Source organism: Vanessa cardui, chromosome 6 (genome assembly GCF_905220365.1).
Source record: "Vanessa cardui chromosome 6, ilVanCard2.1, whole genome shotgun sequence".
Lineage (NCBI taxonomy): Eukaryota > Metazoa > Arthropoda > Insecta > Lepidoptera > Nymphalidae > Vanessa > Vanessa cardui.
This window is the reverse complement of record NC_061128.1, coordinates 13,081,347-13,108,590: the sequence shown is the minus strand read 5'-3', so window position 1 is coordinate 13,108,590 and position 27,244 is coordinate 13,081,347. Positions and strand designations below refer to the sequence as shown.

The 27,244-nt window shown below is 32.9% G+C and overlaps 3 protein-coding genes and 1 long non-coding RNA gene across 5 annotated transcripts; 2 read left to right on the top strand and 2 right to left on the bottom strand.

Annotated features, from left to right (window-relative positions):
• Window positions 1–3,194: 3,194 nt before the first annotated feature.
• LOC124530348 lies at window positions 3,195–5,855 on the bottom strand. 2 transcript variants are annotated; one of them, XM_047104494.1, is made up of 4 exons: window positions 5,197–5,855; window positions 4,247–5,101; window positions 3,596–3,826; window positions 3,195–3,478 (listed from the first exon to the last, which is right to left on the bottom strand). In XM_047104494.1, exons 1-4 carry the CDS (start codon window positions 5,792–5,794, stop codon window positions 3,405–3,407), a joined length of 1,758 nt encoding a protein of 585 aa, XP_046960450.1. In that variant the 5' UTR covers window positions 5,795–5,855; the 3' UTR covers window positions 3,195–3,404. The 2 variants fall into 2 exon arrangements, with proteins under 2 accessions (XP_046960450.1, XP_046960452.1); XM_047104496.1 differs by having other exon boundaries at window positions 5,428–5,855.
• Window positions 5,856–5,916: 61 nt separating this feature from the next.
• Window positions 5,917–6,321, bottom strand: LOC124530349. Its single transcript, XR_006966466.1, has 2 exons — window positions 6,141–6,321; window positions 5,917–5,946 (listed from the first exon to the last, which is right to left on the bottom strand). It is a non-coding gene; the product is annotated as an uncharacterized LOC124530349 (long non-coding RNA).
• Window positions 6,322–11,582: 5,261 nt separating this feature from the next.
• LOC124530219 (inducible metalloproteinase inhibitor protein-like) lies at window positions 11,583–19,079 on the top strand. The gene is made up of 4 exons (XM_047104266.1): window positions 11,583–11,690; window positions 16,584–16,778; window positions 17,461–17,658; window positions 18,693–19,079. Exons 1-4 carry the CDS (start codon window positions 11,633–11,635, stop codon window positions 18,779–18,781), a joined length of 540 nt encoding a protein of 179 aa, XP_046960222.1. The 5' UTR covers window positions 11,583–11,632; the 3' UTR covers window positions 18,782–19,079.
• A 2,978-nt stretch (window positions 19,080–22,057) lies between these two features.
• Window positions 22,058–24,303, top strand: LOC124530220. The gene is made up of 4 exons (XM_047104267.1): window positions 22,058–22,164; window positions 22,965–23,141; window positions 23,509–23,709; window positions 24,245–24,303. The coding sequence occupies exons 1-4, from the start codon at window positions 22,110–22,112 to the stop codon at window positions 24,265–24,267; spliced, it is 456 nt and encodes a 151-aa protein (XP_046960223.1). The 5' UTR covers window positions 22,058–22,109; the 3' UTR covers window positions 24,268–24,303.
• The last annotated feature ends 2,941 nt before the right edge of the window (window positions 24,304–27,244 follow it).

Below are 27,244 nucleotides of genomic sequence, written 5' to 3'. Positions count from 1 at the left end.
ATACTTATACTATAAAGCAATAATATCGATCTCGTCCCCGTCAGAGATTACGTCTAAAATTATATAAATAACTTACTATTATATAAGGGATATAATTTTTCGTTTAAGAGCCTTCACGCCAAACCGTCGACAGGATTCGCTGTTGTCGGCCGCTTAAATCTAATCTAGTAACGAATAGTTGTCGGCAGCAGGAAATATGCTACTTAAAGATTGCTATAGTCCAAATGTCACACTAAAATCGCGAACATAGCCGGCGTGGGCAGGCTGAGTGGGTTCGACCCCGGATATGACGTATAGACCCCATTACAAAGCAAAATGTTCCAGTTCTGTATAAAACAAATATATGTGTTCGAAGTAAAGAAAGGATGTTTCGTATCGTTTCATAAATGACAAAGATATGAGGTAACAAACTTAAAACATATGTATATAAGCTGATTTTTGGCTTGGAAGATCGGTTATGGCTTTCTGAAGAGCTCGTTCGAGCCGTAGATATGAAATAAGAGGATTCTTGATTTTAATTTATTAAATTGTTACAATTTAATAAAGAATCAATATTAGAGAACAAAAGTTACTGGCCATTTATAGAAAACATAAAAGTATTTGACATGACCAAAAAATCTTTAAATTTTAATGCGAAGTTTTCGCAGGTGATGCACTAGTATCAATAAAGAATACAAAAGAATTAACACACATTATTTTTTAGAGACGGTTTTGTTTTTACAAAACACTTGCAATTAAATTAAGATCTCACCGAGGAAAGCTGACAACTGTTTTACGCTGTTACTGTTTACAGATTACTGTTTTATGTTATTTTACTGCGTTATGAAATTATTTAAATATATTATGGTATGTAACTAATATGACTTTGTATTCTTTAAATGTTAAAAAAGAGTAACTACTGAGTTTCTTGCCGCTTCTTCTCGCTAGAATCTATTTTCCGAACCGATGGTATCTTCACTTAATTGTAAAATGACGATTCAAAAGTGCTTGTGAAAGCCTACTTGAATAAAGTTTATTTTGACTGATTGATTGATATAATGTTATTATAGTTAAGATTTCACATCACTTTTTGATATTTCACGATCGTTTTCGTGATAAGCTTTAAGTGAGTTCTAATGACGAAAACAGACAGATCAATTTCGTTCAATTTTGCTCTTTTATTCAAAGTGACACGTTTAAGCAAAAAATAAAAGTGACAAATGAGTTCACTATCGAACCGATCCAAAAAAGTTGGATACTGATTTAAGGCATAGAAATCAGTATTCATCTGAGTGACCGTCTTCGCCATTAATGTGACACCTTTGTTACATTGGAACATTTTATTTCAAATTCCAATTTGTATTTGAAATTGTAAGCTTAAAGAATTAATACCACATTCATTCCACAAACTACTAAAGCACACTAAAAATAATTATAAACATAATATTAAGTGTTGTAAATCAAAAGTTTTCAGTTACATGAGCTCTTATTTCTGAAGCCATTTGTTTCACTACATCATCACTACATTGTATAAATATATTGTGTAAATATAAATCGCTTTCTCTATCCTTATATCCCTAGTAACAGCCTGTAATTTTCTTACTGCTGGGAGAAGGCCTCCTCTTCCATTAAGGAGAGGGTTTAGAACATATTTCACCACGCTGTTCCAATGCGGGTTGATGGAATGCTCGTGTCGCAGAATTTCGATGAAATTAGACACATGCAGGTTTCTTCACGATGTTTTCCTTCACCGGCCAGAACGAGATGAATTATAAATACAAATCATGCGCATATATATAGTGGTGCTTGCCTGGGTTTGAACCTGCAATCATCGGTTACGATGCACGCGTTCTAACCACTGGGCCATCTCAGCTATATCCCTATGTACGCTTAAATCTTTAAAACTAAGCAACGGATTTTGATACGTTTTTTTTTTCATCGATAGAGTTCGAGAGGAAGTTTTTTATATATGATACATGGACAATACAGTAAAGAAACACTGATAATAGTAATATATAATTTATAGTGCACGACATTCGTTATTCATATATATATATATTATGGTAAGGGTAAAATTGTTATATGATTTGCTTATTTCTCTGACGTTATTAATCTAACCATAATTGTACTTTACGAAACTTTATGAACGTAATCTGCACCTGCTAACGACGTAGCTGATGACGCAAATAGGCATCGCGTCGTATTTGTTAAAGAAGGCACAATAATTATTCGCTTGGCCTATATATTTCTGAAATTGTTGATCAAAAACTGGGATCATTCTAGAATAAAAAAAAAACAGGCTGACAGGCCTTAGACTAACGTTTATAGTAAAAACTTTTTAGTTTTTTAAATATGGAATAATTCCACTTTAATTTTTTTAATGTCGTAAATGAAGATGGACTGGTAAATGAGCCACCTGATGCCATTACTACACATACACTGGGACTATGAGGAATATTAATAATTTCTCTTATCACGTATGCGCCACTAATCTTGGTCACTATGATAGATCTCCCGTTGACACTGACCAAGAAAATATTATCATTCAAATAGACATATAAAACAAGACTAATGAATTGAATGAAATAAGGAACAATTTAAATAAGCTATGCACTTTTGATCATTCACCTGCAAATTACAGCGTTGTTACCAAAAAGCGCAGTGACAAAGACTTTCTACTCTGAATCAATATCTTATCCATTAAATTGAAGCCGATTGCCGTTGTATGATTATGGGGCGATAGCTGCACTGGATATTGTCTTATTTTGAAGGGCTTCAACCGTCGATGTGCAGAAAAATAAAGACGATTCTTCATATCAATTAAATATTTTGTTACTATTTCAAAGTAATTAATTTTAGAGAACGGAAAAATGATAATGGCCATTTAGAATATAAAAACATAAAATTAAAAACGTATTTATTCTAATTTTAAAATTCCAATTTCAACTTAACTAATCTGTACACATGTACATTAAAACTATCTTTTAAATAAAGCGTGATAATTTTGGCACCAAATGTAGAATATAAATATAATATAGAATGACTTGCAGTTTACAATGAAATAAAATCAAAACATAACCTGAAATAGGCTTCGAAATACATAAAAAAAAAACATTTCGAAAAAAAGTGAAGTGAACCACCACTATGATAAATCTTGAATTCTTTCAGTATAAACAGAATACTTAAATGCTCTGAATACTGAAATGCTTGCTGTCAATAATATTCAGCAGTCTTCCCAAAAGAGTACATGAATACAATATGTACTTTGTTTTTTCTCGTCTTGCATATTCTTGTGCTTATCATTTTTTACTACAGATAATATATATTTATATATATATATTGTTATATTTGTGCTCTGAATAATACAACAAATCTCCTTATATGGATACGATGATAACATTGATCCTTAAGTTCTTTAAGTGATTTTATTTATATGAATTAACGTCAGTATTATTTTTATGTGTAATTATTGTTGATTTTTTTATTTTAGGTTCTCCATCTGTAATAAAGTTTTTCAATGTTATTTTAACGCGATTTATTAAATCATTATTAATTATTTTCAACGTATTATTAGGCACGTATCGTATGTACGCATCATAATAATAAATATTCTTACCATCACCGTTTATTCTTTCTATAACTTCCTCGACTGTGGTACCATTAGGATATATGGTAGTTTTCGTCTCTTTCTCTGGGTTTGGTTTAGGAGGAACAAATAGAAAATATATTAAATTTTGTCCATTATTTCCACTCATTAGTTTTTTCCAAAAATCATCATCGGCCTTAAACCAAAACTTTGGATTTTCTGTTGTATTCTCCGTATTTGGCGTTGGAGTGCTAGTAGGTGCTAAAAAATAAATTACAAATAAGTTATAAACTCTAAAGAACACACAAAAGTTTTTTTTTTTATGTTATAGGTTAGCGAACGAGCATATGGGCCACCTGATGGAAAGTGGTCACCATCACCCATAGACAATGACACTGTAAGATATATTACCTTACATCGTCAATGGGCCACCAACCTTGGGAACTAAGATGTTATGTCCCTTGTGCCTGTAGTTACACTGGCTCACTCACCCTTCAAACCGGAACACAATAATATTGAGTACTGTTATTTGGCGGTAGAATAACTGATGAGTGGGTGGTACCTACCCAGACGGGCTTGCACAAAGCCCTACCACCAAGTAAATTCTGTCAAGATCTGTCTGTTCTCTACCTCCACAACAATATCATATAAAAAATCTAATTTAAATATAAATTTACTTACAACTAACTAAGTTGTCGCTCTCCTTATTTATTTCCAAATGAGAAGCCTCGCTTCTATTCATTTCTGGTTCTTGGACACTTGTTAAGGTATGAGATTCATTTACAATTGGCGTCGGAGTTGGATCCATTAATATTTCTGTGGAATTTTCAGCCTTGTTAACAGGTTCGTCGGCTGTAGAACTGTTTAATAAAACATTATGTCCAATTACGTTTTGATCTTCAATTCCTGATATATTTTTTAACTCTGTATTATTTCGTATTTGATTTTGTTGGGTATGTTCAACAGCTTTTTCAATTGCTTCGGGAGTATTAACCGACTTGGGACTTTCTTCTGTTTCATTTAGGTTTGAGTTTGATATTATTTTATGAACAGGTGGACTTGTTTTTGATTTCTGTATTGTTGATAGATCACTCGTTTTATCACCTTTTTTGTTAATAACAGTCTCAAAGTGAGTTTCACTCAATTTTGGTAATTGTCTCTCTTTAATCAATATCGGATTAGTAACAACAGGTACCGTTATGGACGTTTTAGTATCAGAAATAGTATTATTGGCTGCATTTTGTCCAACATTCGATTGAAGATTATTTATTGTATTTGGTTTGATAGTTGGATTTTGTGTGACTTGCGTTTGTGGTTTGGCAAATGCAATTGGTCTACCTTGGACATGTTTCATTACGTCATCAGATTTGACCATCACGTGGTTTGGATACTTCTCAAGTATTCCATCGATTTGATCAACATGTTCTATTCTTCCATCAGGATGTATCACAGTATAGCGTTTTATTGTTTGCTCTGATTTATAAATGTCCTGTATTCGTCTTGAATTGTTAATAATGTTCTTTAAAAACGTGTTATCTGAAATATTATAAGCACACGTGAATTTAAATTGAATACAATATTTTACCTGATAGAAAAAAAAATATATGGTCAAATAACTCCTAATTACTTACCTTGGGGTGTATTTGAGAACTGTTGAGTGTTTATTCTATAAGGCAAAGCTTGTTTTAATTTATAAAGTGTTTCTGCTGATGGATTTTGAAAACTTGCTGTTGGATATTGATTTGGCTGTTCAATTGTTTGTGAAGTTGGTTTGGGATATTTTAAGTTACCAAGAATATTTTGATATGAGTGATTTATCAGCGAAGGATTTTGTTCATTTTGGGATCTATATATTTGCTTACCTACTGATTGTATGTATTCAGGAGACATTCCTTGTAGTTCTAATGTTATTTCATCATTAGATTTGATTGGCGGTCTATTTATTCTTCCAATTGGAGGTTTCGAAAACTCAGATGGAACAATTTGCTTTGTATAAGTTCCAGGTCGAAATGTTTCTTTATTTATTTCTCCAATCGGTGTTCCAAAGTATTCAGAACGAACGTTTTGTTTCTTTAGCACATCATTTTCTGTGTTTGTTCGTCTGTTATTAATTTCAAGTATTTGCGCTTTTGTTAGTGAGGGAGAATTTGGTTGCACTCTCAAACCAGTGTCTTCTCTATATCTTAAGGGTTCACTTATAGTTGTAACCGGTAATATGCGTTGTTCCATTGCTTCTTGTGGTTCATTTTGGTAGTTTATTTCGGATGGATTGTTGCGAATGTTATATGGTGGATTGATAATTATATCATGATTTATTTGATCATTATATTGTATACTCCTTTGATTTTGATAGTTACCATTAATAGCGGGATACAAACATGCTAAAATATAAAACATAAGTAAATATAAGAGTTATTTAATCAAATACAATATAGTATAGTTTAGCAATTATATTTGTAAACACTAAAAAACCGATTATATAATCAGTTTCCTCGACTAAGTTTTTCTAAACACCGCCACCGGCTATAAATGTTATAAACGAAATGTTTTATTATAATTTTATTAAAGTACAAACCTCCGCACTTGAAATATAACACAACACAAAACACATATAAAATCTTCATTTTCGTTATAGAATTCAAACAGTTCTAAAGGCTTCAAAAAGGTGCCTTTTATTATAAATACGAGTAAAACAAATAAAACCGAAAAGCTGTTCATACATCTCTTTTGTTTAACGAAGCATTTCATTACCTGAATTTTCAATGTTTGCACAAACGTAAATTGAAATCAACATTGCGTCAAATACTATGAATGATGTTTTAGGCACAAAGAGAGCGAAACGAAATCGTTCCGTATACATATTTATATGTGTGTCACAGTCTAGTCTCTTGGTCAGACAAATTTATGGACAAGGACAAAAGATACTTTTGACTAATGACAAAGAAAAGATTAAACTAACCAGAACACGTCCAACAAGAAAAGCGGAAACCATTATTATTATTTATTCTGACCCTGTGCATGCTTAGGTCTTTAAAATTACGCAACGAATTTTATAGGACTATATATGCTGTCAACTTTTGTCAGGTTTTCTAAGGTGATATAGTAGTATTAGCATTGTACCCATGCAAAGCCGCTAATATGTTCATAATTATATATTTAATGTATTCTTGATAGTCAAAAAGATGATGATGATTTCTGCCAGTTTCTGCCTCGCAGAATTTATGGTACAGCAAGATTATGGTAGGCTTATTATATTCTACCACCACGAAAATAGTAAAATGTATTACGGCGCTATTGTCGATGAGCAGTAGTGATCATTTACCATCAGGCGGTCAATTTGCTCGTCTGTCCATGCTATAAAACCTTTCATAAAATGTTGAAAGATAAGTTACATCAATAAGCTTATATTGATGCGTGCATCAAATGCAATAATATAATAATGTCGCATACCACCTTCTGCCGATTAACGACCGTACTCTGCGGTGAGTTTGACTTTGTTCTTACGAAATTCCTTACCGGAAAAGCTTAGCATAATTTGCACTTAATTTAAACTGTATTTCAGTAACAATTTATGTGTTTCCACATGTTTTGCAAATTTTCAGAAACTACCTTACTAACAACTACAAAACATTGTGTCAATTGTTTGGACAAGTTTAGTTAATAACAGAAATTTGCTGTTATTATGTTTGACTTAGACTGTCGTTATACTTATAATAATTAGAATCAAATTATTTCAAGTAATGTGTACACAGACTGTCAATAATGTGTTATTTGTCATGTAAATTGTATTATCGGGAACAAATATACGCACACGAGTAAAGTTTTTCAATAAATATATATTTAACTCATCATTGTTTTTACGTATGCCTCTTATATGCGAACACGCAGTATTCTTTGTAATAAAGTTAGGGTACCTAAGAGGGTAACTAAGATGTATCCTAAGGGGGTACCTATAGAGGTACCTAAGGGGGTACCCAAAAGGGTACCTAAGGGGGTACCTAAGAGGGCACCTAATAGGGTGCACAATTTAATTATAAAGAATACCTCTGACCGAATCTACACTTAAAAACTACCCAAATATGATTGAAATATGATGCTATACTCAAGCACAGCTCCGTCCTTTTCTTTTGAACCATGATGGTCTCACAAAAGATTGCAAACCATCCACGCCCCATAAGCAGGCCTTTTTTTCACGCAGGGAAAGGAAATCTTCAGTAAGGTACCTGGCCTCGGGAGGGCGGGAGAAGCCGGGCTACCCCGGGAACCAACATTCCATCTTAAAACCTCTGCGGTAGCAGTTTTCGGCACGGATTGGATAGACTGAGGAATCGTATCGATGTAGCACAACCGCGGCTTTTCCCGTGCTGTGCTCCGCTCAGGGCTTGACGAGGCTCTCCTCAGGTACCCGTAAACTGGACTGTCTTATCCCAGGGATCGCATTTTGAGCGTCTCCAGGACACTGCTTGCGCCAAATGGCGGCGTAAGACAGTGGCCCACACCGCCCGCGGCCTCGCGGTGCAAAGGGCCTCGCGCTCGAATTAGAAAAAGTACAACATATCATTGGGATCAGACTACTGACGACAAAAAAAAAACAAAAGCCTCGCAAACTGTATCATGCCCACATTGAAATTCGATCTAGCGCCGCCACCGCTTGCGCCCATTATCATGCTTAAAACTAATTAGGTACTAATATATAAATACATATTATAATGTCCAATAATATTATTTACATATATATTAGGTAAACATAGTAAAAAATAATAATACGTATTTAAACGTCTTTATTTGTAATGTATCTCGTACGTCAACCATACGTCATCAAGCAGGATATTTCAATATTTCATTTGTTATGTTACAATAATGAAACAATTTAGTTATTTATTATGTTAAAATAATATGGGGGACTAACTAAAAGAAGTACACTAGCGTAAAATAGTTATAAAACTTTAAGGATAATTGTGAGAAAATGGCGTATCTCTGTAAGTCGGATTGGTGGTAGGGCTTTGTGCAAGCCTGTCTGGATAGGTACCACCCACTCACCAGATATTCTACCGCTAAACAACAGTACGCAGTATTGTTGTGTTCCGGTTTTAAGGCTGAGTGTGCCAGTGTAAGTAAAAAGCTGTTATTTTTTTACAAACGGACACTACCAATATAAATATTAAATGTATAGAAGATATAAATGAGCTATGTTGAGTCTTGTACTATTGGATGTGCCCTTTTAAAGTTCTATCTCTTTTAAGAAAGCATCTTTTTCACGTTCAAATTTTACTTTATAACTATATACGGTTTAACCTTAAATATGAGAAAAATGTTTACTCATCGCCTTGATCTACTTTTATTTCGACGAATATAATTTCGTTCAGTGTCACGTGTGGTTTACAAGGTTCTAGACAATCTTATATACTCATCGATTTGTAATAAATATGGTTTTTCTTAACTTTAACTGTAATATAATAAATTCAAAAAGTTTAAAAAATACATTGGTAAAAAGGCACATTATTCGATACAAGAAAATCTTGTATCGAATAATGTGCCTTTTTAGTAGTAGTAGGTTAGTAGATGATAAAAAAGCGTAAAATGAATGCCTGTTGACTTCCAGGCAGGATACATTACATACACATATAATTGTATTTAACTAAAATGATTGTATTTTTTAAACGTTGAAAAAGAGTAACTACTGAATTTCTTGCCGGTTCTTCTCGGTTGAATCTACTTTCCGAACCGGTGGTAGCTTAACTTAATTGTTAAATGACGATTCAAAAGTGCTTGTATAAGCCCACTTGAATAAAGTTTATTTTGATTTTGAATATTCATATGTTATTTTACTTGTAGTAACAAAAGTGCTTGTGAAAACCGTCATTGTAACTTTATATATACATTAAACAGTTGAAAGAAAATCTTATGCATTATACTCCGTGGTCGAGTACTGTGTACACCGTGGTGGTTCGATTCCCGGCCGGATCGATGTCGATTTTGCGTAACACAAATGCTTTAGCTACTTACATTGGGATCTGAGTAATGTATGTGATGTTGTCAATAATAATTATTATTATTTATATTTTAGTATTATTTTGTATTGTTAAAGAGTGGCTGTCGCGTAAGTTATTGTTATAATTAAAAAGTAAATAAAACGAATAAATAATTAAATTATATGAAGTAAAATAAATACCTAATTATAATATGGTTACATTCTTAATTTATTATTATGTCGATACAATACAATAAATTATGCATATAATCAAGAATAATAACAGGACAAGAAATACTTCAAAACAAATATTCAACTTATCTTGTCCGAAGGTAAAAGCTACAGAAAAATCCTAAACGATAGGTTGCAAAGCTATTTGTAGGCAAAACTGATTACGCTTATACCTCATTTTCCTCACTGGATCAAAAATGAAATAGGAAATGAGCCTCGAACACTTTATAAGGTGTATTTCAACTCTGCTTCAAGAAAAACTTCATAGAAAGAGCAACTATTATCATGTATGAATAAAACATTCATTTCCAGCTTTTGAAACAGGAGTCAAAGTAAAATGAAGCCTATTGACGTTAATCTTAATAATTATTTATAATATAAAATCAAATTATTTATAATTCATAATTTTATTTCTCTTTAGCTAATTATAGGTATATTCACAAATAAACTTAATAAATGTAATCTCATCCCATCATCCTCCTGCCCTTATCCCAGAAGAGGGTTTGGAACATATTCCACCACGCTGTTCCAATTCGGGTTGGTAGTGATGTTTTATGTTTTTTGGTTTCGTCAAGCTCACTGAAGCATTTTGTAAGCACGAGAGGTATTTATTTATATCTGTAGCATATAGTTTAAATACCGATTTCCATATTACTAACATATATGTAACTAATTTCTATACAAAGTTTCTTACGTCGTTTTAAAATATGATGACTTTAAAATTCTTTTATAATTTCCAAAATGTATGCTATATTTATACTTAATATTTAGATCCACCTGTTTAAGTTGGGCGTTACAATATGACAATTAGCCATTTTAAAATTTTATTAACTAGATATTGAATATTTTTTGCCACATTGAAATATTTTTTTAGTCTGTGGTCTGGGTGATGTTATTATTTTAAGAAAGGCTTATTATACAAACGTGTTTTTTATGATAAATAGTTACGTATTTATTTTATACTTACCTACGTGTAATTTTAATGAACGAAAGATTATCTACCCATATATATGTGTATATTATTATATCATTATATCATAGGCCCATTGTATTCGCTGACGTAATACGCGTTCAATCAGCCTCAAATAAAACACAAATTTGGTAATCTAACTGCGATCACTGTTTACGTTTTATATTTTTAATTTGAATGCTACTACCATGGACTTAGCCAGAAAATCCTGAGCCCCAATGTAAAAAAAAATGAAAGATACTATTTTTCAGCACCCATCCCTCTACCTATTGGGCATATTATACTAATGCAATGGGTTAAAGAAATCGAAAAAAAAACCAAGTCGTTATCATTATCGTTAATAATTATTAGGAAAGGAGGGTATAGGATTTAAGTTAATAGCTTATCTTTTAACTATTGCATGAGTATTATATGTGTTAAATCTAACAACTAAACCTCAGCCAATACCGCTCAAGCGAATAAACCAGGTATTAATAATATTTATCACTAATATCAGACACACCACTGGGTTCACAGGACCCTGACCCATTGGGTCAGAAGGATATGACGCGGTAGCCGAGGCTACCGGGGAGGAACAGGCCGAGTAGGGATAGAAGCCCCGAGGCCCGTACCCGGCTTGTATGTATGTACCCGATTAGAATTATATTAATAAATTGTAAGTAAAACTTTTTTGTTATGCATTTATTTAAATAAAACTGCCGTGCCATCTATCGAAGAATCGTATAACTACTATAATGTTACAATCAAGTTCTAAGCTTCAAACACAGATGGCGCTAGTTGTTCGAAATCTAAGTATATAATATAAATTTAAATATCAAAATGCAACTCGTGCTAAAATGTGATAATTTGTGATCCAGCATCCATCAATCATATAGAATTGTAACTAACTCGCGAAATGACGTGTTCGACGACCATTGCCGTGCTGTTATCAGTTTTAGTTAATATGTCCTCAGGTAAGAATTATGTTATTCAAAACACTTATTATGTACTATTATTGGAAATGCCATCTTCATTAAGTAATTAAGACTGCATTTTAAATATTTTCCTCACAAACATATATTTTTTTGCAAAGGAATTTCTTATATTTTTATTTTCAATTATTCAAGTGGGAGAATTACGTTTCAGCAATATAAAGTCATTATTAAAATACTATATTATGTCTAAGATTGCAGATTTTACTATTTAAAATGCAGAAAAACTGATCGTCCGCACTCCTAATATTCAATGAAAACTCCTCGATTGTAAAACTATTATCTATTGGTAGACTGACAATGAATCAAAATTATGTAGTATTTAACACAGTGCTGAAACTAGGCTTTCTAATTTTTCAGCAATGATAAGTAGATAGATACACTTAACGAGAAAATCTTATACAATACCATAGCCTTATGCCATGGGTTATTCTTTCATAAATATTATTGAGAAGCTCAATGTATTAACTCGTTTAGGAAGATTACTTTTTTATTTTTATTAGCTTCAAGAATAAATTTGGCACGGCCGCATCCAAGTTCTAATCTAAAACATGACAATTGATTTTGGATACAATTATTATGTTAGTTGTCTTTTCTAAGACATAGTATGTATATATTTTTATAAATATATGCACTTATTTACTATCGGATATAATGTAAAACGAAATCCTCCTCGCCGCGTCAATTTGCTTATCTAAGAAAAAAACACCAATAATAGCATTTTCAAACAGGTTATATCGACAGGTTAATACATAAGGATGAGTATTTTATAAATTCTTATATATTATTTTTGCTGAAAAATGAAGATCGTTGAAGATATTTGAAAAAATTGAGAGCGAAATGTTTTTTAAAAAATATGTGGATACATTTGCAAATTCACGGACAACAATTTGAAGAAAAAAACTTTTTTGACAATAACAACTACTAAAGATTTTTTTGTTTACTGTAGATTATCGTGTAATTTTGGTGATTCCCAACCACTGACCACTACTTATCGCGTGGTCTCTCCTCTATTCTATCCTGTATTTTTTTATCGGTGTATCGTACGCGGTATTTCCTTAACACAGTTGTATGATGGGTTTTTACAAATAACATTTGATCGAACGGTGAATTATTACCTATCAAAAAACTTGTCTTTAGTCAGAAAATACATAGTATTACATTTTTTATTCATTTCTTAATATAGATTAATTAAATGAATTCAAGTTTTTATTAATTAGGACCAGCAAATAGACTATTTGCCAGTCGCAACCACCACCGCTTATAGAAATGTCACTGCGAGACATATTATCCATTCCTTATAAAGTCATTGCGCCCCCAACCCTTAGGAACCAAGTCACTTTAATTTTCTGTATTTATATTGACATAAGGCCCTGTATACACGGTTACCTATTGGTAGGGCTTAAAGCCGATTTTGGTGATCATCATGATGACGATGATGATTGCAATATCGATGATGCTGATGACAAAAAATTATAAAATGGTGACATAATGATTATGTTGACGATTTCGGTCATGATTATGATGGCGATGGCAATGAATGTAACCATATTGATTATGATGACGATTTCGGTGATGATTATGATGACGATGGCAATGAATGTAACCATAATGATTATGATGATGATTTCGATGATGATTATGATGGTGATGGCAATGAATGTAACCATATTGATTACGATGACGATTTCGGTGATGATTATGATGACGATGATGATTGCAGTATCGATGCTGCTGATAACAAAGATTTCGATGATGACCTATGTGTAGAAGATGATGACAATGATAGTGAAGATAAAAATAACGAGGTAGATGACAATAATGATGACGATGATAGTTTTTCGGTAACCATTACCGAAGATTGGCTGTTTGTACTGGATATATAGCAATAGTCCACCATATGCGCACGATTACTAACAACTTCTTGCTAATGAAATTACGCACAATACGTATTTTACTGGATAGCTAATAATAGTTTATGTTTTATTTATTTTTTAAATTTGTTATAAATAAATTCAATTTTATATGTAATAAATTAATTAACAGTGAAAAATAATATTACGCTTTGTCAACAAACGTGAAGAATAACTGATTTTTCAAGATCTATTTGAAACGCCCAATCGTCGGCTTACAATCAATCACATCACATCTATACTCATAATAAATCTGTAGGGAGTTCAATTCTGTACATGAAATATTTTTCCAAAATAACTATCAGAGGTTGAAAAGGGGTCGATACTGATGGCAAAAATGCAATCAGTAAAATTTTTGTCTGTCTGTCTGTCTGTCTGTCCGTATAGCCGTTATAGAAACAAAAACTACTCGACGGATTTTAACTAAACTTGGTAAAATTATTTTTCATACTCCTGAGCTGGTTATAGTATACTTTTCATCACGTTACAGTCAATAGGAGCAGAGCAATGAAGGGAAATGTCGGAAAAACGAGGGAAGTTACTCCATATTTTAAGCTTCCGTCGCGTGTACAACCTTGATGGTTAAAGCTACATAGAAATTGTGTATTACGGAAATGTTCTACTTAAAATTATCTAAAAAATATCCTATGACAGCCTTTGTCTATCTTTTATGGTTGACTCACAATAACATGTGTCACTCCCAATAGCTTAGTTGTTCGAAGCTTTCTGATTATATTTGTCTATTCTTGCCTTTATAATACTCTCAATCATCCCAAATTAAAAAAGTTAACAATATTAATTATTCCATAAAAAAGAATCATAGAAATCGGTATAGAAACACCAAGGTTATACATGAAATACGCTAATAATAAAGCTATCGCACGTGAATACTAAATCTATACTACTATATAAATCTCTAGTCTGTCTGAACACTTATTTTTGTGGTAATTCGTCATAAGTATTCTTTTTATGATTGACTGAAATAATTTTTACCACTTTAGACATTTTTGTTTGTCTGTATGTTCTGCTATAACTCGAGGAAAGATGCACCGTGCATCTTTATAAAAATTGGTATACAGGAAAAACATGTGCTTGCGCAAAAGATAGGCTATCTATATACAAAAGTGGATGTGTTTGTATGTGTGTCATCGATAAACTCAGAAAATATATCTACACCGTTCATCTGATTGTCATGACAATTAGTACGTACAAGTATTTTTTCAAGGAGAAAGTGATTATTTCATCCGTATCATTAAAAATAACCAACAGATGGCCCTTACGGGTATCACGATGCATTTCTATGCCGATCAACCAATAAGTATAAAATATGAAATAATAAATGCAAATCATTGATCATCATTGAATCAAATAATTTATATAAATAGAAACCACGATGCCATTGAAGAAACAAAAGATCGGAACATCAACAATTTATGCGCAGCGTCATGCAAAATAACTACGGAAACAACACACTCACAAGAAATACGTTTAGAAACAAATAGAATCCGAATTTCTACTTTGAGAGTTGCCAAAACAGTTAGTCAACGTAATGATCAAGTTCCAGATCTTCTAACAAGCATCTTCATCAAGAGATGCTTAAAAACCTGACGAGCGAGCCCAACGACTGGATGATCAACAATTAAAATAGACTAAGTCAAGAACTAGAACCAATCTCAATAAATCCCGATGTAATCATTGGTTCAATGAATATAGTATGCCCATATTGTCACGCTATGTTTGTTTAAAATAAACTGCTGGTATAGTGCTACTCCACTGGCAAAACGTATTTACCACAACTGGCTGAACCACCAGAACCTCTTCTTATCTACGTTACGGGAAATACTGAGGAGTCGGAATATTTCCTTCAGCATATTAGAAATTACAATTCTTGCTTTGAAATGACATCATTTGGGGCAACAAATATTGTGCAATATTGTATAATATTGTATAATAATTTTGCGTCTACGTTTAAAGTGTATCATATGATTGGTTCACTTCTTCGTGAAGGTGAAACAACAAATGATGATGATGAAAGGCGTTTTAATGCTGCCGTAGCTCCTGAAGTCACAGCTGTATTTGTCGGTACAGAAATTACAAAACGAGGTATTGTTATCACTAAACGACACAAAAAACATCAAGGTGTCGTTGAAACACATCAATCGTATGACAATTATTACGATTATCCATTTATGTTTATGCGAGCAGAAGATGGATATCATCTCGGACTGTATAAAAATATACTCACGACAGGCTCTGTGACATCGAAGAGTTAGTTGTATGGATTTTTTTGCGTATCGTATAGAGATAATCAATCTAACCATATTCTGAAGTGTCGTCAACTGTTTTAACAATTCATTTTTGACATGTACGCTATGGTTGAGAACGAACGATTAAACTAAATTCGATACAACCAATCAAAACTCTGAGCCAAAGAGTACATTTATTTACGAGATACAATATCGAATGATAAAGTAGCTGCTGATATTGGACAAAGATTTTCGTACAGTGGAAGTCCAAGACATATTCACAAATATGCTCAGGATGTTTTGACGTACGTTCGCAGGTATTGACAAGTTTGTACATGTAATAACATCGATATTCGATAGAACCGGATAAAAGAGGACGTGTTGGTTTGATGCAAACTTTAACAGACTATAGAAATTTAATCAAAAATTTCATCGTACCTATATAACATCGTATAAGTTTATGGGTGTTATGACCAATCTGCAGCCTATCGAGAGCATCATTGAAAAAGATGAAATAGATGACGAATATTAAAATATTTTTTTAAGAATTTGAATAGAACGCGCCTGTTTCTTTATTGGTGTCTTTATTATTTGTACATTGTTGATGATCAGTAATTAATTGCAAAAGGAATAATTAAACATTTATTTTTCTGCGACTATTGCCCAGCGAAGCGGGTGGGTATAGCTAGTTTTAAATATAGTTCATCTCATTCCAGGGATATTTTCGTGTGGTATCAACGAGATATTGGATAAATGTCCTTCAGATTGCGCCTACGACTATTGTCCCAAGCACGAGTTACAGGATAGAACACCATGCCCTAAGCCTGAAGTTTGTCCACCACCAGCTTGCAAGTGTGGCTTCAACTATCGCAGAGCTGAAAACGGCACGTGCATACCCACTACAGAATGTCGTAAGTAACAACCACAACCTAAAAACATCCTTAAACAATACTGTTTAAGGATGTTTTTAGGTTTAATATAAAATTTATTTAGCTGTCCTGTTTTCATTAAAATAATTCTTTGTACATGAAGGTAATTATTATTATAGACAAAATTAGCCGGAGAAAGGGTTCAAATTCGTAGATTTCACTATAGCTGATTAATTCTGTATTAGGCAGCTTGTCAAAATCAAAATCAAAATAAACTTTTGCGTTTACAAGCACTTTTGAATCGTCTATTAACAATTAAGTGAAGCTACCACCGGCAAGAAAATCAGTAGTTACTCTTTTTCAACATTTAAAAAATACAAAGTCATGTTACATAGTTAATACAATAATTTAAATTAATATATCCTGCGTGGAAGTGGAAGATTGGGTGCCGTCTTGCCGGTTGGGACCATAGACGGATAATAGGGATCCGAAGTGACGACGGATAGTATTTGAACATTGCAGCTTGATTTTTAAAATATATAATTCTCAAATTAAGTTATAAGCTATCTGCCACTGAAAGTCCCGTCAAAATCGGTCCAGTTCTTCTTCATTAATTCAATATTTGTCTACCCAATCAATTTGTCCCAATGGTGAGTTGCTATTACTATTAGACCATTTTAATCTTGAATATTATTACTAAATATTTTACCACTTGTCTTTTCAGCTCCATTTGAGTGTTCCCGCGTCAATGAAGAGTTCAATCCGTGCCCTTTCTATTGCCCTTCTGACAATTGTGACGACGCAACGCCTTTTGGGGAATGCCCTTTTTTCCTGCTCATTGTCAATAACTGCAGCCCCTCTTGCAGATGTATCAGAAATTACTGGAGGAAAGATGGAGTTTGTGTCCCTTTTAACGAGTGCCGTAAGTACTTAAATTTAAACAATTAAATTCATTGATCATGCGCCTAAACTCGCACCGGCCTTGATGGTATTCCCATCCCATTGGAATCGAGGCCTTTAGCCTAGCAGTGGGAATTTGCAAGCTGTTGTTTTTTGTTGTTGTTGTATATGCGCTAACACTTGGGTCCTTTAGTGTACAAGTATACTAATATGTATTAATGGCGAATCAAAATTGTTGAATCGATTGCAAAGGCTTCCTTTTTTCTTAATCTGAAGAATTGTTTAATACGTATGTCACCAAGCATTGCGAGTTGGTGTATACAAATATAACAATATTGTCTCTGATATAAAGCATTCTTCACTGTCTGTTTGTCTTAGTTGAGCACTAATTAAATTATTGACATAAAACTACGGACATATAAATCTGGAGTGCTTACTTGAGTTTGTTAACATAACTAACTAGTAAGCTTCACTTGTTCCAACCACTGGGCCATCTCAGTCTGTGCTTTGTAAATATAGAGTATATTAAAATTCTGCATAGAAGCAGCAGAAAACCGCATTGTTTAACCAAATCTGCTAATAAGCACCCGCATTGGAACAGTGTGCCTATACTTACTTATACTTTTACGCAAATAAAATACAGACGAATTGATAACCTCTTTTTTTTAATAAAATAGGTTGGCGGACGAGCATATATGCCACCTGATGATAAGTGATCACCATCACCCATAGACAATGACGCTGTAAGAAATATTAACTATGACTTACATTGTCAATGCGCCACCAACCTTGGGAACCAAGATGCTATGTCCCTTGTGCCTGTAGTTACACTGGCTCACTCACCCTTCAAACCGAAACACAACAATGCTGCGTACTGTTGTTTAGCGGTAGAATATCTGATGAGTGAGTGGTACCTAGTGTTACCCAGGCGTGCTAAACTCCTCCTTTTTGAAATCGTTTAAAAAGAATGATCCCTGATCCCATCATCAGGATATTTCAAACAGGCAGGTTAATAAGATTTAAATATTTTCAAATTATTCGTCATTTTTTTTACAGCCAACATCATTAAAGCCAACCTCAACAACGAAGCCTTATTGAATGAAACGTGGACATCGCAACGGTTTGATGACGTCACATCTGAATAATGCCTACTCGTAAAGTATATATTGTATTGTCTATCTGTACAAATATTGTACGTATTATAAAAACCAAGTTCATTCGCTAACTCATGAATTACAAAATGGAATTCTTAATGAATTAAACAACTAGACTTTTCTCGTGAATTTATTAGTGAAAACCGTTTGAAAATCTGTTCGGCAATTTTGGCAGTGGGATTTGTTTTTTAATATTTATTTTACTTTACTTAATTAATTTGTATGCCTATTTGTAATTACTTAATAGTGTACAATAAGTGATAAATCGTAATAAAAACCATAAAAATAACATGTTTTTTTATTTAAAATATTTTTTTATACACATATTTACGCTTAAATTAACTGTTATAAATATTTTTCATGACAAAGTTAGGCGGTTATAATCGTCACCTGTTATGGAGAGACCACAGCCGATAGATCCTATTACCGTAATTTTTTTACCAATTACATTACATCGCCAATACACCACCAACCTTGGGAACTAAATCTGAAATTCCCTTGTGCCACTGGCTCGCTCATTTTTTTAACCATAACACACACAAATATTGTTGCTTGGCGGTAGAATATATGATGAGTTGGTGGTACCTTCAAGACAGGCTCGCACCAATTTTCCCTTGTCCTAGCCTGGAAGAGAAACTTATATATCCATATAACATTTAAACATCTTTTATTTTAGTTTTACAGTAACTGTTTCGTATTCAAATAGAAAATACGTGTGCGTCTTGTTACGTCCGACAAAAGTGATAACTTTTAAAAAGTCTGTCCAAAGTACCAATATAATATAGGGGGAGGCTGTCTAACGCTGCTGTATGCGTAAGGGAAGGCAGACAGACTGGCCCCGTAACGCGTTACGTAACGTTGAACGATAAACATTGGGGAATAACAAAATTTGTATATAATATAATATGTTACGAATATATCACATTTGTAAAAAGTAGTTAAATTTTCTATGTTTAAATTCCATTGTATTTTATTAGTACTCCATTTGGATGTGGTCTGTCCGTAAAGTATCTCAAAAAGATACTAAGCAAACAATAATGATAACAATATAATAAAATTTGTATTTAATATGTTTAAAATGGCTGTACTAAGAGGGTCTATTTATACAAAAAACTGTTATTGTTCACTGACATGTCTAATTAGCTAAACTTTTTACTTGGTGGTAAGGCTTTGTGCAAGCCCGTCTGGTACCAACCACTCTACCGCCAAACAACAGTCCTTAATATTGTTGTTCCGGTTTGAAGGGTGCGTGAGCCAGTGTAACTACGGGCACAAGGGACATAATATCTTAGTTCCCAAGGTTAGTGGCGCATTGACGATTTAAAGAATAGCTAATATTTCTTACAGCGTCATTGTCAATGGGTAATGGTGACCATCAGGTGGCCCATATGCTCGTCCGCCAACCTATACCATAAAAAAACATTAAGAGAAATATCATAACATTGCAGGTCTTAAAAAAAAGTCTTAAGATCTACAAGGGCACGTGTCTATGCACTAAGATAAACTCACATCGATTATTTTTATCTATAACAGGTAAATAAATACTAAGTATATTTGATTTTAATTAATTGTTAATCCATTTTCAAACAAATATATTAATCATCTTTGGTATTTAATAAATCTAAGTATATAATTGTATTTTTTGTAGGTATATGATTTCTGAAGTTTGTTTCACTGATAATTGAGAAAGTTTGTTAGTTAAAAAAGGACCTTTCTTTTTTGTTTTTTTTTTTTTAACGCAGTGAAAATCTTCTATCATAGACACCCGACTCCTGGGGGGGAATTCGGGTTATGTGAGATTGTACTCACTAAAAACCCTGCGATGGCCGCCATCAGCACGGATAGGCTTTGGGATCGCTTTCACAGCACGTCCGCCTCAACCTATTGAGAGATTGAGGACCTATATTATAAATAATAAATAAATATATGAGACAACATCACATACATTACTCTGATCCCAATGTAAGTAGCTGAAGCACTTGTGTTATGGAAATCAGAAGTAACGACGGTACCACAAACACCCAGACCCAAGACAACATAGAAAACTAATGGTAATCTACATCGACTCGACCGGGAATCGAACCCGGGACCTCAGAGTGGCGTACCCATGAAATCCGGTGTACACACCACTCGACCACGGAGGTCGTCAGATATCATCATTCATTTATATTGCATTAAGATATAGTCATTATATCTTAATGCAACAACCAGCATTAGAACAGTATTGTGGAAAATGCTCCTAAATTCCTTCTCAAAAAGGGAGATGCCTAGTAGAAGTTGGAAATTAACAGACTCTTAGAAATGAAGTTAAAATATTTGATATTTGCGAATTACTTGACATATAAGATTTTAAATTAACATGGTTATTTTTATTATTAAAGTTATTGATTTCGGGATTTTTACCATGTTTTTTTTATTTTGACATTGTCCACGAATGTATTGTTCACGAGTATCGTGAACAATAAATTTAAATTAATAACTTTAATAATTACTTGACATGTCGAATAATAAATAATCTTTAATTGTTATTTTTGGTAAAAGGTAAGAAATTTAGCTATTGATTCTATAGACATTTTTTTTAATTCAACCTTTTTAATAAACACCTTTGTTTACAGAGCAAATATTTTTTTTTTGTTATCCAGTTTTTCCTTCATTAAAATAACAAAAGAAGCTTATAACTATAATAATCCGAATGAATATAAATAATGTATCGCCGATTTCAAATTGAAACTGATAGCCGCATAACTGGCAATAAGAATAAAATTTTAAACTAAGCCGTTTAAAAAACAAAGTAACTGCCTGTAAATTTCCCATGTTGGTGGAATTCGTTCAAATTAGACACATGCAGGTTTCCTAGCGATGTTTTCCTACACCGCTGAGCACGAGATGAATTAAAAACCCAAATTAAACACATATATATAGTAGTGCTGCCCTAGATTTGAACCCGCAATCATCGGTTAAGACGCACGTGTTCTAACCACTGGGCCATCTCAGCTCTTTAACTAAGAATTAAGAATTTATAATTTGTGACAATTTTTTTTATCTGTTTTACGATTAAATGACGACTAATTACTACTTTATTATATACACGAATAAATAAACTTAATAAAATATATATACGAACTGGTTTTTTAGCAATTGTTATTTATTTCATTAATATATTGCATCCGTGCAAAGTCTGGTAGTTTCTCTAGTTAGACTGTAAATACAGAAGCAAATAGTATGTATGGTACGGAGACAATAGTACCACCTGTACAAAAACGATAAGAATTTTAACTGGAGTCACAATTATCACTATAAGTCGACATTTTGAGACAATATGTCGTGTTTTATCATTAATTTGGTGTTTGTTTTACTTATATATTCCGCAACAGGTAATACAAATTAATTATTAAAGTTAAATGTACGATTTTTATTTTTAATTTATTTATAGAATATAAAGGTAGAAAAAGAAAAATCATATTATTCGATACAAGATTTTATAGATGATAAATAAGCGTGGAGTAATGCCTGGCGACTTCCAAGCATGATATATTAATTTAAATAATTGTATTTAACTAACATGACTTTGTATTTTTTAAATGTTGAAAAAGAGTAACTACTAAGTTGCCGGTTCTTCTCGGTAGAATCTACTTTCGGAACCGGTTGTAGCTTCACTTAATTGTAAAATGACGATTCAAAAGTGCTTGTAAAAGCCTACTTGAATAAAGTTTATTTTGATTTGATTTGATTTTTTTATTGGACTACGGGTTTGATAAATATTTGGAATTCATAAGATACATATATTTTTATTTCATAAAATTAATACTTCCTGATCGTAGTGCCACCTACCGTGTAAATTACACACGTATCTGAATAAAATCTGGTTCACACAAGCGTTTAAAACAATCGTTTGATCTTAAAATGACTTAATAATTTGGGTATTTGAATAGAATATTTAAGATAAAATATTTTATAAAAAATATTGATAAATATAGTATTTTTATTAGATTAACATTAATCTCTTAACTTCTGTAAAATATCGATTCAAAAGACTATTGAATAAAGTATATTTTGATTGTGATTAAGTTAGACAAAAAATCGCTCGTTAAGAGTGAGGTATTTCTACCACTGGATAACATATTATATATAGATATAATAATTATATGTTGACAAGTAATAAAAAATATTTTAGCTGATGACGAGTGTGGTACTAATGAAGTCCTGAAACAAAGCCCAGATTGTGAGTCCGACTACTGCCCTGGTGCTGAAGATCAGTGCACAGATAATCGCGATCCATGTGCGCCCTGTAAATGCAATCTTTTCAGTCGGAGAGCTGCAAATGGGACTTGTATATCTACTAGAGAATGTCGTAAGTACAACAACAACAAAAGTCTGTAAATATGCACTGCTGTGCTAAGGCTGAGGAGGCCCTTTGAGGAAAAGGTTTGAAACATATTACACCACGCTGCTCCATATGTGTATGTATAGTATGTATATGTACTGTACAATGTGCATTTAAGGTACTGTATAAATAGGCCGCCTTATCCCCAAAATGATTTTATTATTTAAAATAGGCACAATGACAAATTATTTAGTACGTCCATATATATTGCGTCTTTTTGTTTTACTATTTCGAAACGTCCTTCAAATCATAACAAAAATGGTGTGAAAATCTTCTAGATAAAGTAACTCTAACATTTTAAGTCACTTAAATTTATTTCTATTGTATTTGACAGCTCAAATTCCATGTGGTGAAAATGAAATCTACGATACCTGCCCCACATGTTCCGAATCATGTGCGAATGCCGTTCCAAGTGGAAAACGCTGCAGGCAGATAGGTAGAATAGGAATAACAGTAATATGTAATCCGAAATGTCGCTGTATCGACTTTTATTGGAGAAATGACGAAAATAAATGCGTAACCTACGAAGAATGCTGTAAGTATTTTATAATTCAATTGCCTTCCAGCTCGACTGTCTTGTTCGTTTAGAGCCTAATTTGAACCTTATATTCATAAGGGTAGATCACCATTAAAAATGTTATAAGGTATTTCTGATGATAAAACCTCAAAACTTCAGCAGCAGTCCGGATGATACCAGACAGTGTTCTTTTTTATGCTATTGCTTTGCGGATGAGCATATGGGCCACCTGATGGTAAGAGGTCACCACCGCCCATAGACAATGGCACTGTAAGAAACATTAACCATCTTCTCATCGCAAATGCGCCACTAGCCTTGGAAACTAAGATGTTATGTCCCTTGTGCCTGTTGTTACACTGGCTCACTCACCCTTCAAACCGGAACACACATACATACTAAGTACTGTTGTTTGGTGTTCACAAACCTGTGCTCTGGAAAGCACTTAAGCCAGTGATCCTGTAATGAAACTGTTTCCGTTTTGTCGGATTTTCCCTTTCCCTTCCAGTAAAGGAATAGAGGCACTTATAATAATTGTTTTTAATTTCATTTTCAGCTCAAAATCAAGCAGCTCAATAAAAGTCTAAGCTTCAATAAAGTTTTTTTTTTCTGAAACTTGATATTTTATTTCATATGTATGGTATTTTAAAGATTACTTCTTACCAATTTCTAAACACAACAAAACATTTTTATGTGCTCGTACATTTTTCTCATAAAAAGTTCTGAAGTTAATCTTAAATTTTGTCTTTCGAAGAGAGAAACTGAAACTAAGTTTTTTTTTTTGACAATAAAAGATTGTCATTAACATTTACGACTTCATTTCAACATTTTAGTCAGTATTACAGAAAAAATATTCGAAATAATTAAATAATTCAAAATTGAACAGTGTAGGTTCAAGAAGAAAAATATCACTCATGATTAGGTATCATTATTTTGTTATTCCTTTTCATTACTTGAATCCGTCGTAGTTTCATTTTGTTCCAGCTGCATCACACGAGCTGAAGACTTGCTCTGACATACACTCGATTGCAAACTGTATAGTTCATTTTAGTTTTAAACAATACTCATTTTTCACTATACGACACTACCACATAGTGCAAAATGATGTTTATTTTGTAAGGAGAAATAAAATGTATTTATTAAATTATTATCTAATGATTGCTCATAATGTGTAGAGTTTATATGCCCAATAGACAAAAAACACAACATTTATTGCTTGAAGGTGGCTGACGCAAAGCCTACGAATAATAACCAACCCACATGAGTGTGATTGGCCTTATAGTTATAAGGTTCTAGGTTCCAAACTTAATTTTTAAAAAGCAGTATTTGCTATTAAATGCATATATAAACGCTACGTCACTATGCTTTTGAGATTATTAGGATGTAAGTGCTGTAAAATAATTCGGGGAAGATTATACATCCACGCTGTAATATGGCGAAAGTTAAGAACTAGCTAGTTTAAGTAGAGCATATCTTTTACGATCCAATCGTGTGCACGAAAGATACTATTGTATTATACTTAAATGTATGACGCATAGTTTTTTATGCCAATTTATTATTAAATGAAAATAAAGTTTTAGTGTAATGAAAGAAAAATAATTTACCGTACACGATAGACTTTAACCTACCATTATTACTTTGTAAACACATTTGTGTTACTAAAATTAACATTTTTTTACCTTACGTCAATAATTTAATTTCAATTGTTCATAAAACACTTTGATAATTTTTGTAACTCGAATAACATCTGTTTTTTTTTCATATTAAAAGCAAATAAGTATCTTAGACAATTCATTTACATCTTCACCAACTATATTTGGAGTAAGATGTTATTCTTTGTGCCTTTACATTGGCTCACCCTTTACACTGAAACACAACAATACTAAATATTACTGTTAGGTGAAATACTATCTGATCTAGACTAATACAATGAATATATTTTATATGTATTTTATACATAAGTAATTATATTATATAATGTGATCTGCGTTGGAGGAGGAGTCTGGCCGTTCTCAACAACAGCCTGTAAATTTCCCACTGCTGGGCTAAGGCTTTCGCTTTGTGCAGAAGGTTTAGAACATATTCCACCACGCTGTTCGAATGCGGGTTGGTGTAATACACATGTAGCAGAATTTCTATGAAATTAGGTAAATACAACCTGCATTTTTCATTCTCACGATGTTTTCCTTCACCGAGTATGAATTACAAACACAAATTAAGCACATGAATATTCAGTGATGCTTGCCTGAGTTTGAACCTGCAATCATCGGTTGAGATGCAAGCGTTTTAACCACTGGACCATCTCGCCGTTTTCAGTGTTCCCATTTTTTATAAATCATCTATAGTCGTTAACTCTGCACTAGTTGATCCTGCGCTTTTAGGAGGCATTTAATGGCCCATCGAAGTATGAAAGGGGAGAAGAGAAAATTCAAAACAAGAGCATCAAGCGCTATATCAACGACTTTATCGGCTTTCTAAAGCACTTAATGATTAAAAACTACTTCGAAACTATTGAATAATTCGCAGATACATTTATTGATCTATACAGGTTTGAACTGAGGCCATCGAGAGCAATTTTATCAGAGTATTTATTAAGCAACGATCAACTTTAGTGACGTGAGGACAACACAATGGTAGCGCAAAATATTATTTCTAGTGCGTGTTCTTTTATAAGGAAAACGAATTATAATATTTTCTGTACTATTTATATTTATTATATTTATATTTAGCAGGAAAGATTAAATTATATTTATGAAATAAAGTAATACTTTACTAAATTGCCACAGCAACAATATTTTTTGTGATTTAATTAATTGAAATCACACAATGTTGCCATATTTATGTAAAATTATATTTTTTTGTTCCAAAAAGTTTTATTTTTCACTATCCCGGTAAATTCAATACGCAATCTAATAATATACGATTGCAATTTGATGAAACACAAATTGGTTTCAATTCGATTGTAATGATAATATAACTGGTACTGAAACTGAAACTTAGGAATAAGTATAAAACATCTCCTACTACCCGGTAGCTGATTTACAAATCTGATCTAGTAGGCTATTAAATTTTTACCGCCCCTTACTTTTTTTGAAACATTTATGATTTGTGTTCTATCGTCCTCATTACATCGGTTTTCCCGATGTTATTAGTATAATTATAAACGAAGTGATATTTCTGTCAGTTACTAGATTATTTTTCCATAAAAAAACAAGGTGGCGCGGGTAAAACTTTGAATCTGAACACTTCCTCGGAAAATTCGCTAGAAAATTAGGTGGAAAATTCGGTATAAGATGCAGAGTGATCTAACATCTCTACGTAAAGCCAAAGCATCAAGCACGTCCGAAATGGCTTGACCGTCGATAATTCGAGCCGCTCTGCGTTGGATACGGTCAAATGGAAGGAGCTGTTAATGGGGAGCATCCGCCCAGAGGTGGGAGGAGTATTCCATGTGGGGTCGAACTTGCGCCTTGTAGAAGATCATCGGCTGAACCGCCCCGACGAAAATGAAAACAAGGATGTGATGGCTATAGGCCTATAATTATACGGGTCTGGG

What these genes read in the sequence shown, in the direction of transcription:
- LOC124530348 (XM_047104494.1), bottom strand. Translation starts at nt 5,794, where the DNA reads ATGGAACAACGCATATTACCGGTTACAACTATAAGTGAACCCTTAAGA. An exon ending in GTTCTCAAATACACCCCAAG is followed by an intron (nt 5,102 to 5,196) that starts GTAAGTAATTAG and finishes ATAATATTTCAG; the next exon opens with ATAACACGTTTTTAAAGAAC. An exon ending in AGAAAGAATAAACGGTGATG is followed by an intron (nt 3,479 to 3,595) that starts GTAAGAATATTT and finishes ACTTTATTACAG; the next exon opens with ATGGAGAACCTAAAATAAAA.
- LOC124530219 (XM_047104266.1), top strand. Translation starts at nt 11,633, where the DNA reads ATGACGTGTTCGACGACCATTGCCGTGCTGTTATCAGTTTTAGTTAAT. An exon ending in CATACCCACTACAGAATGTC is followed by an intron (nt 16,779 to 17,460) that starts GTAAGTAACAAC and finishes TTGTCTTTTCAG; the next exon opens with CTCCATTTGAGTGTTCCCGC. An exon ending in TGTCCCTTTTAACGAGTGCC is followed by an intron (nt 17,659 to 18,692) that starts GTAAGTACTTAA and finishes TTTTTTTTACAG; the next exon opens with CCAACATCATTAAAGCCAAC.
- LOC124530220 (XM_047104267.1), top strand. Translation starts at nt 22,110, where the DNA reads ATGTCGTGTTTTATCATTAATTTGGTGTTTGTTTTACTTATATATTCC. An exon ending in ACTTATATATTCCGCAACAG is followed by an intron (nt 22,165 to 22,964) that starts GTAATACAAATT and finishes AAAATATTTTAG; the next exon opens with CTGATGACGAGTGTGGTACT. An exon ending in CGTAACCTACGAAGAATGCT is followed by an intron (nt 23,710 to 24,244) that starts GTAAGTATTTTA and finishes TTTCATTTTCAG; the next exon opens with CTCAAAATCAAGCAGCTCAA.